Source organism: Apis laboriosa, unplaced genomic scaffold (genome assembly GCF_014066325.1).
Source record: "Apis laboriosa isolate Shangri-la unplaced genomic scaffold, ASM1406632v1 scaffold9_cov152, whole genome shotgun sequence".
Classification (NCBI taxonomy): domain Eukaryota; kingdom Metazoa; phylum Arthropoda; class Insecta; order Hymenoptera; family Apidae; genus Apis; species Apis laboriosa.
Window position 1 is genome coordinate 3,824,973 of NW_025224966.1, and position 19,051 is coordinate 3,844,023.

General features: G+C 43.1%; 1 protein-coding gene across 4 annotated transcripts in view; it reads left to right on the forward strand.

The window, feature by feature from the left end:
* The window catches only part of LOC122719971 (protein split ends-like), a 320,147-nt gene that overhangs the window by 294,025 nt on the left and 7,071 nt on the right, over positions 1 to 19,051 (forward strand). For 2 of the 4 annotated variants that reach the window (XM_043946293.1, XM_043946296.1), the window contains exons 4-8: positions 6,441 to 6,589; positions 6,690 to 11,723; positions 11,857 to 12,021; positions 13,788 to 13,935; positions 16,919 to 17,165. In XM_043946293.1, the coding sequence (XP_043802228.1) occupies positions 6,441 to 6,589; positions 6,690 to 11,723; positions 11,857 to 12,021; positions 13,788 to 13,935; positions 16,919 to 17,165 (5,743 nt within the window). The remainder of the gene's footprint in view (positions 1 to 6,440; positions 6,590 to 6,689; positions 11,724 to 11,856; positions 12,022 to 13,787; positions 13,936 to 16,918; positions 17,166 to 19,051) is intronic. The other 2 variants (XM_043946294.1, XM_043946295.1) reach the window with 2 other exon arrangements.

The window sequence follows — 19,051 nt, forward strand, 5'->3', positions numbered from 1 at the left end:
GAATTGAAACAGTCGAGATTTAATCCGAGTCTCATCGTAGGAATTTATTTTTCGCTTTCGTTTCGCAAGTGGTTTCGCGTGTATACACGAGAACAACAAAACTCAAGATTCTCCAATTAGAGGCGCGCATACACACACACACACACACACACCTCTCACATCCTTAATCTCGCAAGGGAAATCTCTCGTGGAAGGAATTTTTCCATCCGGGGCAGTTTTCCATCCGCGCACCACCCCCTCCTAGGGTGTAGAGCGGCGATCGATCAAAATCAGAATTTTCCCCCGGGAAAAGTTCCTTGGCTGGTTCTCTTCTCCTCCAACTCGATCGCATTATACATACTCGCCAATCAATCTCGCGTGTATATATATATATATATATATATATATATATATATCCAGGATCCAGACGAGAGGCCACGCACACATCCTCCACCTTCCTCCTCCACCCTCTTACCCATCCGTCGATATATATCCCCGCCGAAGAAGTTTTCCCATCGATCCGCCGTATTAACAAAGTTCCGCCAGTTTCCGGTAGTCGGCGCGGAACCGCCATAATCGGGCGGAACGTTTATTCACCGCCGTAGCAGAAAACACGGAGGGGGGGGGGGAGAGGGGGAGAGGGGGAGAGCGAAAACTTTTATTGGAGGACGACCAAAAGTTTTTCCTCGTGCAAACCATCCACCCGCTCGCTCTCTCGCGCGCGCCTCGCGGCGAGGAGAAGAGAAGAGCGGCCGGCATCGAGCGGCCGTGATCATTAAGGCGCGGCGTACCGGGAGGGGGAGGGGGAGGGGGAGAAAAAAGTGGCAAGGGGGTAGGAAGGAGAAAAGGAACGACGAAATTGCGACATTAGCGGGGTCTGTTGCCACCCCCTTCGCCCAACCCTCTCTCCTCTCTTTGTTCCCTCGCCTCTCCTCGTCCCTCGCGGTCTCCTCTTTTCGCGCACAGAGAGACGGCATTAAAGCTTTCGATGGAGAGGAGGGGGAGGAAAAAAAAGAGGAAAAAGAGAAAAGGACGGAGGTGGCAAGCGTTGGATGGGAAGGTGGGATGGAGGCGTTGGCCCAGGGGGGTGGAATGATGTATCACCGTGGCGGCTAAACTCTCCCGTCCGGATTTCATTACTAAATCCTATAACCGACCATGCGAGACCCACTCTTTCTTCCTCTTTTTATTTATTTATTTATTTTTTTTTATTTTTTTTTTTTCGTTTTCTCTCTCTCTCACTCTCTCTCTCTTTCGATCTCATCGCCGCTACTCGTTCGCTCCTTTTTCGCCCCCCCTCGCCCGCTTCTTTATTCCCTTTTTCGTCTTTTCCTTTCCTCGTCGCGTCGCTAATTAAACGGCTGTTATTCCGTAGCCCGTGGTACGCTCGCTTACGTGGTTCTCGCTCGTGAGGGTGAACAATAGTTCGCCCACCCCATCCGCATTGATATTCGTCGAGTGCGTTTTGATCCGTCCGTTTGGTTTCCGTTGCGTTGTAAGGACATCGAGATTTCTTAATCGGCCGTTCCACTGTGTGTTTCGTCGTCTCGTTTTTTTTTTTTTCCAAAGTCGAAATTTCAGGTGATCTCTTTGTTTCCCTCTTTTAATTCGAATCGCGAATCGAGAGTGGCGAGAGATCGCGAGAAGATCGATCGGAAGAAATTTAATTTTAATCGCGAAAATTCGTACGATATCGCGAATAATTTTGAAATATGATTTTTACGAGAATAAAAGATATCGTTATTATTCCGGTAGAAAATACGATGGATGCAGAGCGAGTTAAGAATAAACGACAACTGCGCCGTATCGTTAATTCGAAGCTTTAAAAATTCCGACAAATATTCAACGCGCGTTCGCTTACCTCATCGCTCCAAGTATTTTCCGCTTTTATGATGTAGCTCTTGAAAACATTTTTACTCGGATGTGTATACAAACACATGGATTCACTGTTATTACTCAGCCATTCTGCCCGTGCGTTTTTTCTGCTGCTTTTTTTTTTATTTTTTTTAATTCCTCTTTTTTTTTTTATATATATCATCGCCGTACTTTGCATTAAAAATTCTCTCCCGTTTATTTTTATTCCCGTCGAAATAATGAAATGCATCAAGGAAAAATGCAACGATGCGACAGTTTCTACTTTTGAAAAATAAAAATATCCCAGCTCTCGAACGTTATCACATGAAACGAGTACCGATGATATTTAAAATATTATGCAAACATTTCTCTCTTTCTTTGCTCTCGTGAATTTCTCGATATTTCTTCTAGTAAAAAAAGAAAAAAGAAAAAAAAAATATCCTTCCAATCTTCAAAATATAACGATTTTAAATCACTCTTATAAATATACAACGATACACGCGAATTACAAATTTAAGCAAATTTTCATCAAAATTTCCAACCTTTAAAAATTACCATTCATCCATTGTTCTATTTTCACGTAAAAATCTTTCGATCGAATTTTCACACCATTCAATCAAATTTTCAAAATCTCCGATTTAAAAAGAAAAAAACCACGTGTTCCATGTTGCCTTATTTTTTTACACAAAAATTCATCCCTTCCTAACCGATTCCCCGTCATAAATCTCGTACGTGTCGATCTACAAACACATACACCCACCACAGTCAATACCTTCGTGAAACTCTGCAGGCTCGTTTTAACACGGGCGTCGCTTCGATTCCAATTTTCCGGTGATATAAAACGACGCGGTCCGAGAAAACGTCGCCCCCAGTTCTCCTCTCTCCCTCCACCCTCTCCTTCTTCCCCCTCCATCGAGCCGTTTCAACGGTCGAGGTAATACGCTCACGTGGTGTGCAAACACACACACACACACACACACACACACCCTCCCGAATCGCGAGGCGGAGAAATAAAAGGAATAAGCCGAGGGGCAAAGGGGGGATGAGGGATCGAATGAATCTTTATCGTCGTCGCTCTTCCACGCGGAATACGCGGAGTCTCAATAACGAAAGTCGATTTCATTTCTTTTCGTCCCTTCTTCCCGGATTTTTCTCCTTTCTTCTTTCTTTCTCTCTTTCTTTTTTTCCTCTCTTTCTTTTTTTCCTCTCTTTGGAGGTTTGAAGGAATGGATTTTATGCGTGTACACCGGCTTACCGGAGGGACTCGACCGAGAAACGACGAAAACTCGATCGAGCCGATATTAAATAGAATTCCGACGGATGGTTACTCGTATCTGGATGCTCGTTTTTAATATGCGCCGAGGATCCGTTTGACGAAGAGATCGGATATATATGCTTGGAGATACGTATCTGGAATTTGTTCTCCTCGGATCGAGGCTATTGAATTTTATTCGATGACGGGATGTATTCTCCGTTGACACGTTAATAACGTAAGACGAGTGAATTGGATTGGGCGAATTATGCAAGTGGAACGAACGAAAGAAAGAATTTTCTTCGACGATGCACGAAAATTGAATATTGAAATAGAAGATATAGAAATAGGAGCGATTTATATAAGCGTAGATCAAGATATATCGATTATTGTAACTTTTTTTCTCGATAAACTGTACGAATACATTTGCATTAAAATTGAAAATTGGAAGCGTGTTCGAGTGACGCGTTCTCCTCGCCCTGTACAGCAATTTTCCAGAGATGCGATAAACAAGCTCTCCCTGTTACTCTCGATCGATCACGACCGAGTTACGACGGCGCGATATGCTTTGCGCCGTTTGATATCCCGGAGGAAACGATTTCACAGAGAGCGCGCCCCTAACTACCCTCAACCTTACCTCGTTTACCTCGTCTTATTATGGGAGTCGACCTTCTGATATTTCAAGATTTGCTCAACGTCGCGAGCAAGTATATCGCGTTAATACATCAAGCTCCTAGGAAATTCTCTTCCCCTTGTTTGATTCAAAAAATTAAATAATATAGATCTTAAAATTATCAGTTGTCGTAAAATTCAACAATCTAATATCCCTACGATTTGAAACGGCATTAGAAGAAAATTCTCCGAAAATTCCTGTGTCCTGCGAAATCGCAGACGTTGGTCGAAAGGAGGAGGCCTCGACGGACGGTCCACAAATTTGCGTTCGGCTGGAATCCAGCCACGGGCCACGGTCCTGTGTTGATCGGGTTGGCGAGGCCGCGAGCTAGCCGGAAGAGGAACCAATCGGCCGGCTCGTGTCTTCTTATCGTCCGGGGCGATCAATAAGTCCCGGGAGGAGGAAAGAATCCGCTCACCATTCGCTGCCAGCGACGTCAACGCGACGATGTTAGTTTGGATGAGACTGGCCGTGGTGGGGGGTGACAGGAAGGAGAAGGAGGACAGGAGGGTGTAGAGGCAGCCGGTGTAGGCAATAGGTGGTGGCCGCGGCGGTGGTGGTGGCGGTGGTGGCGGTGGTGGTGGTGGTGGCCGACAGAGAGTTGATAAGGGTTAATTTCGTACGAAGAGGCAGAGGCGCCACGTAGCCCGCTCCGTATGTGCGAGGAGAGAAGAGGAGCTGCGGTCCAACGTCTGTGTCCGGTTGTGATTCTTGCGCCTGCCCCGAGTGATGTTCACCCCCGTTCCAAACCTCCACCTCCGGCCTCGTCCTCGACCGACGTCCTGTTGTGGTCGCGCAAGCGCATTTTACCCCGCTTCCGTTTAGTCCGCATCAACGGCCCGGCCACGTCGTTACGTCCACGATCCACTTCGCTCGCCACATTCCTCATGAAGCGAACAACGACACGAGGGGAGGTAGTCGTTGTTGGCCGAGGTTCAATTGGGTTTTCGAGTGATTCGAGTGCCTTCGAATCCGCCGCTGGTCCGCCGTCAATCGTCGACTCGTGGCCGAGAAGAAGAGGATTCGAATCGGAACTCTCTCCCGCACGATCGTTCTAATTAATGCCTCGTCATGGCTCGGTTCGATCGGCGTCTGTGTCCAGATCCGCCGACATCCGATCGAACGCGCTGCTTCGATCTGTATCGCGATAGTTGATCGAGAGCGATGGGAACGATTTTCGGTATTTTTACCATATAAATAGGAACGAATGTTTGTGCGTCGAATGGGGGAAGAAAAAAAAGAAATAAGTTAGGGATCTTACTTTTATTCTTTTTTTTCTTCGTTTAGTTTTGGATGGATGGATGGATGGATGGATCGTAGAGAAGAAACGGAAGAGAATTTTTCGTAATTTCTTCCTCGAGATTTCTCCCCCTGTCAAATTGAATTTGCGATATCGTTTCACCCTTAAACGATAGATTGTATATCCCAGTAATTGCTACGCCGTCTCTCTACTTCGTTGGATTTAATGGCGGTTACAGCCGTGAGCCATTGCCTGCAGATTTTTCGAACAGGGGTGGAAGAGGGATTTTACGCGTTCACGCGAACCTCCCTCGAAAGCCGCAAAATGCTTCGAAGATTTTACGCGAATCTTCATCCCCCTTGGAAATCGGGTTAAACTACCTTCGTTGCAGACAACTTGCTCCTAGGTGGATTCATTATTACATCCAACCTTTCCCTCCCTCTCTCCTTTCCTCCCTTCCTCCCTCTCCCTCTCTCTCTCTCTCTCCCTCTCTCTCTCTCTCTCTCTCTCTCTCTCTCTCTCTCTTTCTCTCCCTTTTACCCCTCGCCCGTTCTCCTCGTCTCCTCTTCATCTTGCTTCTCCCGTTTCCCGAATTATCCTCCCCCATTGAAGCTGTGGAGAATAATTATCCGCTGTAGGCTTACGGATAAAAGACCGGCATTGAAAACCATCCCTTTTGCCCATCCTCTTGCCATTCTGCTTTCTGTTATCCTCGTAAATCAAGGTAATTTCGTAGTGTGAACGCTTGTTATGGCAGCTTGTCGACCATTGATCGCGACGAGGATTGTAGTTAGTTTCGCTTCAATCGAAAATGCGAAACGGTTATTATTTGTTTCCTTTTATTTATTTATTTATTTTTTTTTTTCGTTTCTCTTCTACTTTTTCTTATTAGTTTTACGAATTCTTTAAATATTTCGTTTCTTTTTTTTTTCGCAAAAGAGAATAATTTTTTTATGCGAAAGAATAAATATATATAACATAAATATTACTTTATATGATAATTAACGAACAAATATAATTTAAAAGTAATTAAATAGTTTCTACTATTTATAAAATATACACGATATTTTTCAAGCAATTTATTTTTGAAACTCAAGTTATATAAAGATAAAGAAATTCGTTTACGGGTAAAATGAGATTTGAAAGGGAAGATAGTGAATAAATTGGATATGAATCTTGGAATAGTTACACTAAATAGGATTTAACCTTGCGGTGGGACTTCAAATGGAACACTTGTTCATTAAGGAGGTTGAAGCCGCGTTTGAATAATAAGTAGCGAGTTAAAATTAGAGTTAGGAAAGCGAGCTGTATTTTAATTTTCCATGATCCGAATGAGTTAACGAGAATTAGAATTTCATTAAAATTTAATGGGATGTTCGTTTTAAACGAGTGGGAAAGTTGATCGAATCGTTCTATAAGTCGCTTTGTTTTTCGTTTCACAGATGGTCTCAACAAGAAAAAGAAGAGGAAAATAGGGGGGATAGGAAACATTTTCTCCGGAGTCTCTGTCTCGCAGCTTATGGCACAACGTGAAAGAGCTATCGTTACGGCAGCTGGGGTGCAAGGATCGCCAGTGCCAAATGGATCGCAGGTAATCGACAAAATTGATAAAACAGATAATTATATCGTTATATTTTTTTTTTGCAATTACAACGGAAATTGTTACGTACGAATATTGTTAATATTTTTAGGTGTGGCCAATCGCGATACCCAATTTGCAAGTTCAACAGAACAACCAACAAATCTGTCATCAGACGTTGAATTCACCTTCGCAAACTCAAGATATTAACGGCTGTGCAACCAGAAATCCTCAGCAAAGGTTAGGTCAGCATAATATGTCCGGGATGCTAATGGGAAATTCGCTGATAATGAATCAGCAAGGTACTAATTTCAACAACATGAGTCAACAACAGCAACAATTGCTGCAACAGCAGCATCAACAGCTAATATTACAGCAACAGCAACAACAGCAGCAGCAGCAACAACTTATGCAACAGCACATGTCCCAGCAACAACAGCAGCAACAGCAACCACCGCAACAGTTGATGCCTCATCATCAGCAGATGCAACACATGCAAATCTTACAACAACACGAGCAGCAACATCAAAATACGGTTATGAATCAGTTAACGCAACAACAAGCTCCCCATTATCTCAACCAATTGAATCAGCAACCGTTACACATAATGCAGCAACAGGAACATTTAAGCCAACAGCAACAACAGCAATTGCACATGCAACAAATGCAGAAACACAAAATGCAGCAGCAGCAGCAGCAGCAGCAGCAACAACAACAACAGCAACAACAACAACAACAACCGCACATGACTCAAGAACAAATTGACCAATCGGGCAATTATCCTCAACATTCGTCGGACAATTACGCGCATCACATGCAATCCTCGCAAGTGGCGGGTCAAGCTACTCTTCATCCGCAATTGCACCAAATTCATCAACATCAATTGCAGCAACAAACGCAGCAGCATCAAGCTAATCAACACGTGATGCAGGCATCGGCGGACCATTTTCAAATGCAGATACAGCAACAGTTACAGCAACAGCAACAGCAACAGCATCAGCATCAACAAGTACCTCAGGTGTGCGTGCAACCTCAGTATCCTAATCAACAGTTGAATCATCATTCGTTGGATGTGATGCAACAACAAACTTCTGGTTCTGTGATGAATACCGCCGACATGCAGAATAGATTGAATCGTACATCTTCCATGACGGAGGAGGAAATGAACGCGAAGCAGATGCAACAGCAGCAGCAGCAGCAACAACAACAGCAACAACAACAACAACAGCAGCAACAACTTTTGTTGCATAATCACGCGGTACAACGGCACCATGTCGTACAAAATGGAAACTTGTCGAATAACTCGCACGAAAACATGCAACGAATGTATACTCAGAATCAAGTTCAATATCCCGTGAGAAATTTCGACGGTTCGAAAGGGGCTGTCGTAGACGTGAAACATCAGCAACAATACGCTTTATCGAACGTAGCGGGAAGAAGCCCGAATACCAATCACGGTGTTGAGGCACAGCCTGGAATGGGACCAAACCCGGGCCAACCCGGTAACGTGCATTTCAACTCGAGGACACCACCTTGGCAGCAAAATCGGTCAGTTTCGGCTTCTCACCAACCTTCTCTCGTCACGGTTCAGAACATCACGTGCAACTCGTTCGATCGTGTCCCACCCCTCCATCATCACATTCCACAAGCGTCCACCTGGACCGACGAAGTGGCGCGAAAGAAGGCCAAGTCTGGCAAGATAATCGTGAAGAAACAACGCCAGCACAGCGTGACGGACGTTCGAAGCAACAGCCTCGATCAATCGGCTTCGAGTCCGATCGACGAGTTCAACGAGAAAAGTCAACAACAGAACAACAATCAAATAGGGTCGACCGTTAACAGCAGCGGTCCCTCGTTCCTGGAAGATCCGAGCGGTTACCTCGCGCAGCAGACCGCGTTGTTGAACAGCACGATATCGAGGCAGACCGGTGTCAGCAGTTCCCAAGTGGGAATGGCTAATAATTCGAAAGCACCGCAAACGAGTCACGGATCGCATTTGCCCAACAACAACAGTTATCTTCCACAACCAAAGCCTTCCTCCGGCGCTAGCCCTACCAGCACGTCGACCTTCAATTCCGTGAAGAATCACGCCACCTCGCCTGTGGTCGTGCACAGTAGCATGACGCCGACTTCGAGCGGTGGTGGTGGGACAGATTCGGAGAGTAGCCCTTGCCAAGGTTGCGTTACCAGTGCCGATACTCAATCCTACGTTCAGGATCAATACAAGCAACAAATGCAACGCCAGTACCTGATGCATTCAGATCAACGCGAGGATCCTGTCACGTCGTCAACGTTCGGCGAACAGTATCAGAACAATCAACAGCAAGCCGACTCGAGGCCGATCCAGGGTGGTACCGTGAGCACCAGCCATGGCTCGCCTATCGGCACCAACAGTCCAGCGAATTCGGACACGCCAGCTTCGTCGACACCCGGTATATCGCAGCCGGCCACGCCTCAAAGTCTCATTTCGTCTCAACCGTCGACGCCCCACAGTTACTCGCAACCGCCCACACCTCATTCGCATTCTACTTCCTCTGGTCAGGTGCCATCTCAACCGTTAACGCCCCAGGCTCAACAACCCTCGCAATCCTCGGTGAGCAGCGTTGGGCAAGAGCAACGCGCGGAAACGCCTTGCTCCGCCGCAACGAGTTCAAACGTCGTAGTTCCTTCTAGCACACCCTCGTCGCAAACATCCAGTTCCGGTACGGACGGCATGTCGTCTCAGATGACGAAGAGGCAGACAACCAGGCAATCGTCCTTGGACGGTTATCAGCCGCATCCCCATACCGTAAACGCCGTCTCCAGAGTGCCGATCAATCATTTCGCGGGTACGTCGTCGGTGATAACCACGATGGCGAGTGGTCATACAGTTAGCAGTAACACCATCACCTCTGTGCTGGCTGGAAGAGCGAATACCGCCACTGTGTCGATAAACACGCCTTCTGGAATACCGAATCCAGCCATACCCGATATACTTTCGAACAAATCTCAGCATCAAGCATCCTCGACGACATTGCCGACCACCGTCGTTCCTACGACTTCGTCCCTTCCGAATAGTCAGGCGTCGATAGCGATAAGCGTCTCGAAATCGCCGTTGGAGATGGTTCAGAGCGTCGTGAGTAGCATACAAGTACCTCAGGCCAGTACCAATTCACCAGCGCAACCGCAAAATCATCAACAGCAACAACAACAACAACAACAGCAGCAGCAACAACAGCAACCGACTCAACAGCATCCTCAGTCCAACGTACAGGTTCACAACGTTCTTACGTCCGGTGGGATATTGAAACATCCTGCCGGATCTACTCTACCTCCTGGACACATACTAGTGTCGAACGGCGGCCAACTAATAATGGCTAGCACGGGGTCGGGAATCAACGGTGTCATGGCACCGCCACCTCCGAAAATCATTTCCAACTCGAACTCTATGCCACCTTTGTCGGTGTCCCCTATGGTGACCAGCGTGACAGGTGCTGTTAGTCAGGTGATCCCAGCTGTGGGCATGGCGCAGCAAGTTATCGGGCAACCAACGGTGCTCGTCAACACTATACAGACCCCTGTCCTTATCCAACCCGGTGTCATGACGATGGACAGCATAGGCCAGAACGTTCAGATACCGCATCTAACGGTCGCAACTGGGAACGTGATACAGAATGCCCAGTCGATCCTGGACGCGAATCAGGACGTGGCTAGGAGCGTGAGCGCGAATCAAGGGATGGTGAACCGGCAACCGGCGTTACTCTCTCCCGAATCGGCAATGAGCAAGAAGAAGGCGTACAAGAAACGAAAGGCTAATCCGCAAACGGTGGCCTCGATGTTGCACATCGCCTCGTCCCAGCAGAACGCGGGCATGTTGATGCAATCGCAGTCGAACTTCGCGCAGCAGAACTTCCAGACTCAGAGCATAGGCGGGCCGATGTTGCAAGCGTTGACCATCGTTCCTGGAAAGGGTGGGGCCCCGGCTCAATTGGTGATGAACGGGCAGGCTGGCGCCACGTCGGCCCAGTTCAACGCTCAACAAATCATCACGAATCCCCAACCGGCTCAGCAAATAAATCTTCTGCAGCCGGTGAATTTGTTGAACGGCGCCGCTGGTATGGTGCAAAATTTCCCCACCATACAACAGTTCATCGTACCTGGTATAGGGAGTATGGTGATGTCCGCAGATGGGACGGCTACCTTGCTCCAGGACACGGGAAATATCGGTATGCAGCTGCAGATCCAGAACGTGAACGGTCAGAACGTGTTGACCCCGGTGCAGAGCCACAGCGGAATATTCAATCCGAGTCAGAGCATTCTGGCAGCTGGTCCTGCTGGAATGGTGATTCGGGCGCCGCAAGCCACCGGAGGGAAGATTATTCAACAGCACAGCCCCGGCGCGCAATTCCTCTCGCCGAACAGCGGACAATTTTTGGTGAATGGAACCACGTCGTTCGGGAATCAATTGAGCCCGATAGTGGCGAACGTGAGCCCGAATCAGCAGGTGACTTTCAACGCATCCCAGGTACGACCGACAAACATGCAGGGCCAGCAGGAATTCATACAGATGAACGGTCAGACGTTGATGGTACCTTGCGGGACAGCGCAAAATATCGCCGTTTCGTCTGCCCCCAATCAACAGAACACGACGTTCGTTCAACAGAACACCACGATCGTGCAGCAACAGACGACCATGGTATCTAACAATCAGATACCTAATTTTCAAGCTGCGGCTTCTAACGGAACCACGGTCGATCCTTCCTTAAATATCGATCACAATCAATCTTACATCTTGAGTTCTGGAATGATTCAAGGAAAGGCGCCCACCTCTCCTAAAAGTAGCGTGAATTCTCCCTCCTCGGAGCAAAACGTCGAACAACAGCAATACGTTCTTGCGAGCAGCAGCACGACCGTGGTCGAGAAAACGGGTCAACAGAGCGATCAACACAGTCCTCTGATGGCAAGACACTCGGTGTCCACCCAGACAGCTGGAAACCAAGCGAATATGGCTCAGTCGGCCATGATGAGGCAAGGATCACCGCCTGACACTACCACCCACAGCCCGGGAAATAGCCAAAGGTCGAACAGCCCCGCTGTGGACACTACGACGCATGGAGCTGCCTCACCTGCACCACCGATCACAGCTAGACATCATTCGTCGTCCACGGTAATATAGCGAATCGTTCGATTGTTAAATTAATTGCTATCGATAAGTATTATACGTTGTCTCGAAAAGGAAAAATATATTTAATTCGATCGACGAAATAATCACGATTACACGATTAAATTTGCGTTTCCAGCCGATGGTTCATTGCGTGTCGAGTAGCGAACCGGATTCGGGCGACGTTCCAGTGGCGTCTGAAGATTGGAGGATTCAGGGTATCACGACGAAAGAGATCACGCTTAGTCAACCGGGTCTCCATGGAAAAACTTACGTGGAGTCGACGGTTACTACTGGGATCCAGGTTGGTACCCAAGTAGATCAGGTCAACCGTCATCTAACTCTAACAGACATGCACCAGCCGGCCGATACGACACATGATGAAAACACATACGCTGACTCACAGGAGCATATGGACACATCATCACCAAATCATTCCATATATTCAGACACAATGGACCAATCCCCCTCCGAAGATCAGCTAGCAAGCGCCACTAAAGATAATATGGCCGACTTCTCTTATAGAGAGGTGGAAGTAAATACATTGCCGGTCGTAGGTCACGGTCATTATCAGCCGATCCTCTATCACGATCAGCAATATGTTCCCAATACGAACGTTTATCGACAGCAAACTTTAGTGCCAGACCATGCGCATTGCTCTTCCATGTTGCCTCAAAAATACGAGACGAAATCTTGCGCCGTGCCCGAACAGAACGATCCGCAACAAAACTCGCAACGCGTTGCGGGCCAACACGACGATATACATCAAAATTCGACGGACGATAAGCATTTGGAGGGTCAAAGCCTCGGTATTCCTTATTGCCCGGACAGTTGCGAGAGTTATCAGAAATTTGTAAATATCGGTATCGCTGCACCCTCAGGACTTTATCCTCATTTGTACAATTATAGGTCTGATCCTAATAGCATTGCTGTCGTGAACTACTCGCCCAATAAGCAGGCCTATATCAATCCATACATTTACAATCAATTCGTGTACGCGCAAGAGGGTGACGACGGTGAGGACACTGACTCATCGTCCGAGGATTGAGCGCATCTTTCTTTCGTACGGGTCGATTCGATTAGTTTTGTACATTTTAAATTAACTATATTTACATAATTTTCTGTGGCATTCCCCTTCTCGCAAAGGGCACGATTACGCGTTTCTGATCGATATCTATTAAGTTTGTAATTAGTTTGTATTTAAAAAAACGTTATTGAGTTTTTTTTTTTTTTACGCGCAGAATAATACCTTCCCGTGGGCCGAGCTCTCGACGCCCTCCCAGCTCGGTTTTCTTTGGAATTATTATTTAAAAAAAAGAAACGTAAATTGCAATAATGTAACTTGTATGAACAAACGTGTGTTAACGAGTTTTTAAGAAAAACATTGAAAAACGAAAAAAAAGAAAAAAAAAAATTAAACGATTCTTTATAATGGCAAATAGAGAGAAAAAATAAATTTTTGCTAAACAATATCGATCTCTTGATATAGAAATTATCTGACATTACATTATTCCTAAATAATATTGCAAAGGAAAGAAAAAAAAAAAAATACCTTGCAATGAGCATGCGTAATCAGAGTTTGGATTTTGTCATCTTGGTATCATTTCTCGTTTGCATGCCTCGACGAATGAAAATTTTGAACGTGCCATATATTTATAATTCGGCCATTTATAGCGTAGAAAACGTAAGTTTTCTATAAACAGTAGCACACTTTGAACTCTTATCTGTCTAAAATCATTTTCATACGAGTGTCATTCCAATTCTTTTAAAATTTTCTTTTCGTGTAGTTTGTTCGTCCTTTTGTTTCCTTTTTCTCCTTTTTTTTTTTTTTTTTTCTCTCTTTTATTTCATGTAACGTTCTCTGTTCACTTATGTTTCTCACGCTCGGTCGAAAGAATCATGAGAATCTTGCCGGAGAAAGAAAGAAAGAGAGAGAGAGAGAGAGAGAGAGAGAGAGAGACAAAGATTTAATCGAAAAGAAACGAGCGATTTGGCCGACGATAGATTGAAATGATATTAGCATGTGACTTGGTAGGCTTGTGCCTGAGTTGATCGAGTTGTATTTGACAGATCTATACGTCAGAGACGTTGAAGCAAGCCGAAGGTGTGGTGAGCACAGTGAGGTGCGAGGGCAGGGAACATGCCCTCGGCCGCGGAATCAAGCGAAAGCTGGACTCCATCCATTCCATGCATTCTACCCTGCATGAAGACCAAGATGGTCAGTATTGTATGGTATTTTTAGACATTAATCGTAATATTTAGTTATACGAATAGCTCTCGTATATATATATATTATATATATATAATAGCTCTCGAACCACATTTTGATAATCGAAACTTTGATAATGAGAAATATAATTATATTTGTTACATTTGTTTGATTTTATTAGTCAATATTTATTTCGTATTTTATTCTATTATACTTCAGAGTATTCAGAAAGTTATTATGAAAGTTATTTTATCAAAGTGGTATCCGATAGCAGTATCGAAACATTGACAAGTAATAGAGAAAAATTCGAGATGCATGGCAATTTTAAATGAAATTTATTATTTATCCGATCAAAATTTCACGTTGCTTGTCGATGATTACTGATTATGAAATGATCGTTAATATTAAGAATGCTTCTGGCTCTAACATTTTCGATCGTTCATCTTTAATTGATGTCGTTGGGTCTTGATGAGATGACTGTGATGAGATTAGATTCAAGTTAAGTTATTTAATTTTATTATACTCGAGTATAAATTATTCAACATTCTCGACAATTCTTGACCCGTGACCCAAAGATATTAATTAAAGATTTAATATTTTATTTAGAGATACTCGTGTCTGCACTCTAATGTTCCTTCATGCTACCTCGTATTTTGAACAATGCATGTTTCTTTTATTACGTAATCATACGATAGCTCATATTTGTGTGTACTGCTTGTGTTGTGTTCTTGCTTTTGTATGCTGCATGAGTAGTGGCACGATCGATTATCGCTCGTTACATTGTGCGTACGCCTTGATAAAGCTTCTTAAGCGATGTCCAATGATTTATTCATCACCGAAACTAATACGAATGGCCGAAGAAAAAATTCATTTTCACGCGTATTTTATTTTATCTTCGAGATTTATTTAAAACGTTAAGCAAAACTTACTTTATATTCATGCGATCGAGAAAAGGAGTATTTTTATTCCTTAAAAAACATCATTTTTCATTCTTCACGAACACATATAAAGAAAAAAAAAAAAAAAAAAAAGATACGAAAAATATTCCTTTTCGAATAACAACAACAAATTTTTTTCCGCCAAATTTTTCATCGATTTATCATTCTGATCGGGAAATTTGAACAAAAATTGGGAAAGAAAAAAGAGAGAATTTACAATTTAATCGCAAGAACTCGAAGCAGGTAAGTGGTGTCAATACTAAACATTTTTGTTCGTAAAAAAAATATCCCAAGAGACTCGATGCTTTGCTACGGAAAAAGATAACACCGGTTGAATTAATAAATTGTAAATAATTATCATCCGAACGATTCGTTTCGATCCTACAATTCCTTTTTTTTTTTCTTCTTTTGTTTTTTTTTTTTTCCTTTTTGTTCTACTAATTGGCTGTCAAGGTTTGTTAATATTCATCGTTCAACTCAACGATCACGAAACCATTGAGGGGGCCAAAGGGGCTTCAGTCATTATACATTATATGTTCATTTACGGCGCGGGTGTGGCTCACCGGTTTTATTCGTTGCGGCCATCTTCTTCTTGTACATAATCATCCTCACACAAACACACACACATATACACATCTCGTGTCGCATGTGCATAATCTTGGGGAGGGAAATGTCGTTTTCGCCCTGGCCGCGCCAAACTATGAGAACTTTGAGGCGTATATATATATATATATATATATGTATATGTATATATATATGTATATATGTGTATATGTATATATATATATGTGTATGTATATATATATATATATATATATACACATGCGCGAAAATTTGTCACGTAAATTCGGGGTTTTATCACTTTCGTAATTCGCGGTTTCAAAACGAATGTCTGGAATTTACGATTCGTGGCGTACACGCCGTTCGAACATGTGGAAAATAACGAAAAATTATCGTCCAACGACCCATTTTATGGAATTTGTCGTTTTACGATCGAGTCACGAATAGAGAACTGTCTTCGAGTATTGGGAAATGGCGTGGAAGAGTACGAGATCCGTGTAACATTCGAAGCGTGAAAAGAGAAAGAGAAAACGCGTGGGTTGCATTTCTAGGATTTGTTCTCGAACCGTTGAAAGTTTGAAGACAGTGAAAAGATTGGACGAGAAGTCATTGCATGTGCTCGAACCATCCGACATTATACCTCATTCTGCCACTGATCTTGCCTACCACCATTTTTGAATGAAGCTACTAATCATTTTTTAACGAGCACACGCGCGAGCAACAAGCACACTTTCAAAAAAACGTAAAAGAAAAAAGAACAACCCTACAGACACAGACGTAGTGATATCAATACAGGAGATTCTTTTTATTATTATGAATAATAATCCCATTCGTAAGGCACGCACTAAAGAGCATACTCATTTCCGCTGTTATGCGTCATGCACTTATATTGATCGAAATTAACACACAATTTTTTTAACCGGGACGAAACTCGCGGGATCGTGTCGTGGAAATTGCTCAATTTTTTTTTTTTTTTTTTTAAGTAATTTCGTGAAATTAATCGCTTGAAATTTTCAGGATTTAATGTACATAATTATATACGTAATTCTTTCAATGCTTAAATAATTCTAGTAATCCCTAGGACTATTCCTAGGGATCACTAGATCAGAATCCTCGTGTAAAATCTCTCTGATCGAATTTTTTCGATCAGATTGCTTCGCAGATTATTCCATTAATTAAAAAAAATCGTTTTTCGACCTCTATCTCTATCGATACGATAACTCATCGTCGTTAAAAAAATATACATCATTCGAAACTCACGATCCCACGATTGCTCGTCGACTGCTTTCCCGGAAACAAGTTTGGTCTCACCACATTCACCGCGTTCGATCGAGACACATCACCTTCTGGTGGCTAAGAGAGGTAGCGTGAAACAGAGCGAACTAAAACACTATTTTGAGTGCAAAGGAAAAAGAGAGCGAGAGAGAGAGTAAAATAGTAGAGAAAACGGAAAGAGAAAAAAACAGCGTGTGCCTTGTTTCAAAACCCTTTAGTAGCCGAGGCAAAGTCGGAGGAGAAGAGCCAGAGGAAACTGGAAGTGGGTGAGCTAGTATGGGGCGCCGCAAGAGGAAGTCCGGCGTGGCCGGGCAAGGTCGAGTCTTTGGGCCCACCGGGCACCATGACGGTGTGGGTCCGTTGGTACGGGGGCGGGGGCGGTCGGAGCCAGGTCGAGGTCAAGGCTCTCAAGTCCCTCTCCGAAGGCCTCGAGGCGCACCACCGTGCGCGAAAAAAGTTTAGGAAGTGAGTCGCACCACCTCGTTAGGGGGGGATTTATCAGAAAATTGATTGTCGAGCCCTCTTTGGGACGAAGGGTATCGAGGGGATGAACGATCACGATTTACGGAACCTGATCGGTTCGTGAACTTGTTTTCCAATATTTTTTTCTTTTTTTCTTTTTTTTTTTTTTTTTTTCAAGCGATTTTGGAACGATTTCGATGGTTTTATCGTGTGAATCTTTTTTCCTCTTTTGTGGGGTGTACAGGTACTCGTGTCGTTGCATGATCTTATTTTTTTTACTTACCCTGTACAATCTTGAAATTTTTGTGTTTTACGAATTTTTATCGTCGAAAGATTCGTTATGTTTTTTTTTTTCTTGATAATTTTGTTTGAATTGGAAGTTGAATTTTGATCAAAGTTTTGAATGATTAAAATGGAAGTGAGGGAAGTAAGTAAGGGGATGAAAACTTTGTATGTAAAAAAGATTAACTTTTTTAAATTTATTTAATTCATATCCGCTGCGCGGAAGAAATTAAAATTTTATATAAAAAAATTCGCCGATTTGAAAAATTTAACGATTCTGTTCGAAGGATTAATAGCGAAAATACTAAATAATATTTTTTACAAATCCGTTTTTTTTTTTTCTGTCAATAATATATCGTGAATTATTTTTAAAACCGTGCCACCAATATCTGTAACACGATCGAGATTTTTTACAACCAAAGATAAATAACAGGATCCTGTTTCGTATTTCGTTGTCGTTTATCCTTCCTATTATACCCGAAATTCGCAAAAAAAAAAGTTATATAAAATTAATATAAGTGTTTTATAAGATCGATCCATTATTATTAACTGTAATAGATCTTATTCTTAATAGATAATAGATAAGATTTTTCAAATTATCTCAAATAATAATTGTACACAAATGGATCAATTTTGTAAAGCATTTATTAACAAACCAGCAGCTAATGATATCGAGTCTCTGTTAAATATGTAAGAGAAACCCTTGCGTAGCTGCGATTTTTAATCTCGCGATATTCGTTTTTACAGTAGAAGGCTTTTAAGATTTTACTCCTTTTAGAAAAATCCTTATTTAAGAACGCTTTCGCTCTATCTCTTTGATCGCAGTTGCGCGTTTTATATTATATTTATATTCTACACTCTGCATATATATATGTATATATGCAATTTTTATTATATATCGCTTAGTATTGCTGTTTAAATATACTTATAACTTCTTTGTCCAGTAGTAAATTCTTCGTAGTGTACGATCTGCAAAAAAAATTTCATCGCCACGTTTGCTCGACGGTTGGTAAACGAGTATTGGTAAAATTTTATGAAATTCTTCTCGACGCGGGAGCAGTCTGCGATGCGTGAAAAATATTCGACGTGAACAAAAAAAAAAAAAAAAAATGGACATGACAGATTTACGGTTGAGAATCTTTTAATAATAACGCCACTCGAAATCCGCTTATACAGAATTCGACAGTCGGATATTTTGTTTGATTGGAACCAAGCTCGTATCAACAGTTGAAAAAAAAAAAGCAATTATACGTTGAATTAAAAAATTTTTTTGAATTTAATCGACGATTAATCGAAATCTGAAAGAAGTGAAAAATAAATAAATAAATAAAAATGAAAATATATCAAACATCGCAATAACCGTATCAAGATTCTCGATTCTTCAAATTTCACGCAGTTAGACGCCGTTTCGTTATTTCCAGCAACGCATAATAAGGGGTCTTCCGCCTCCTTTCCCTGTCCTTTTTTTTTTTTTTTTTTTTTATTACAATCCATCGATTCGACACACCTGTTTCTCGATCCTGTTTTTAACCCAACGCCGATCAGCAAAGTAGTGTCTCGTAGCTGCGTAGCGCATCCTAGACGTATCGCGGCTTTGCTGTTTGCTC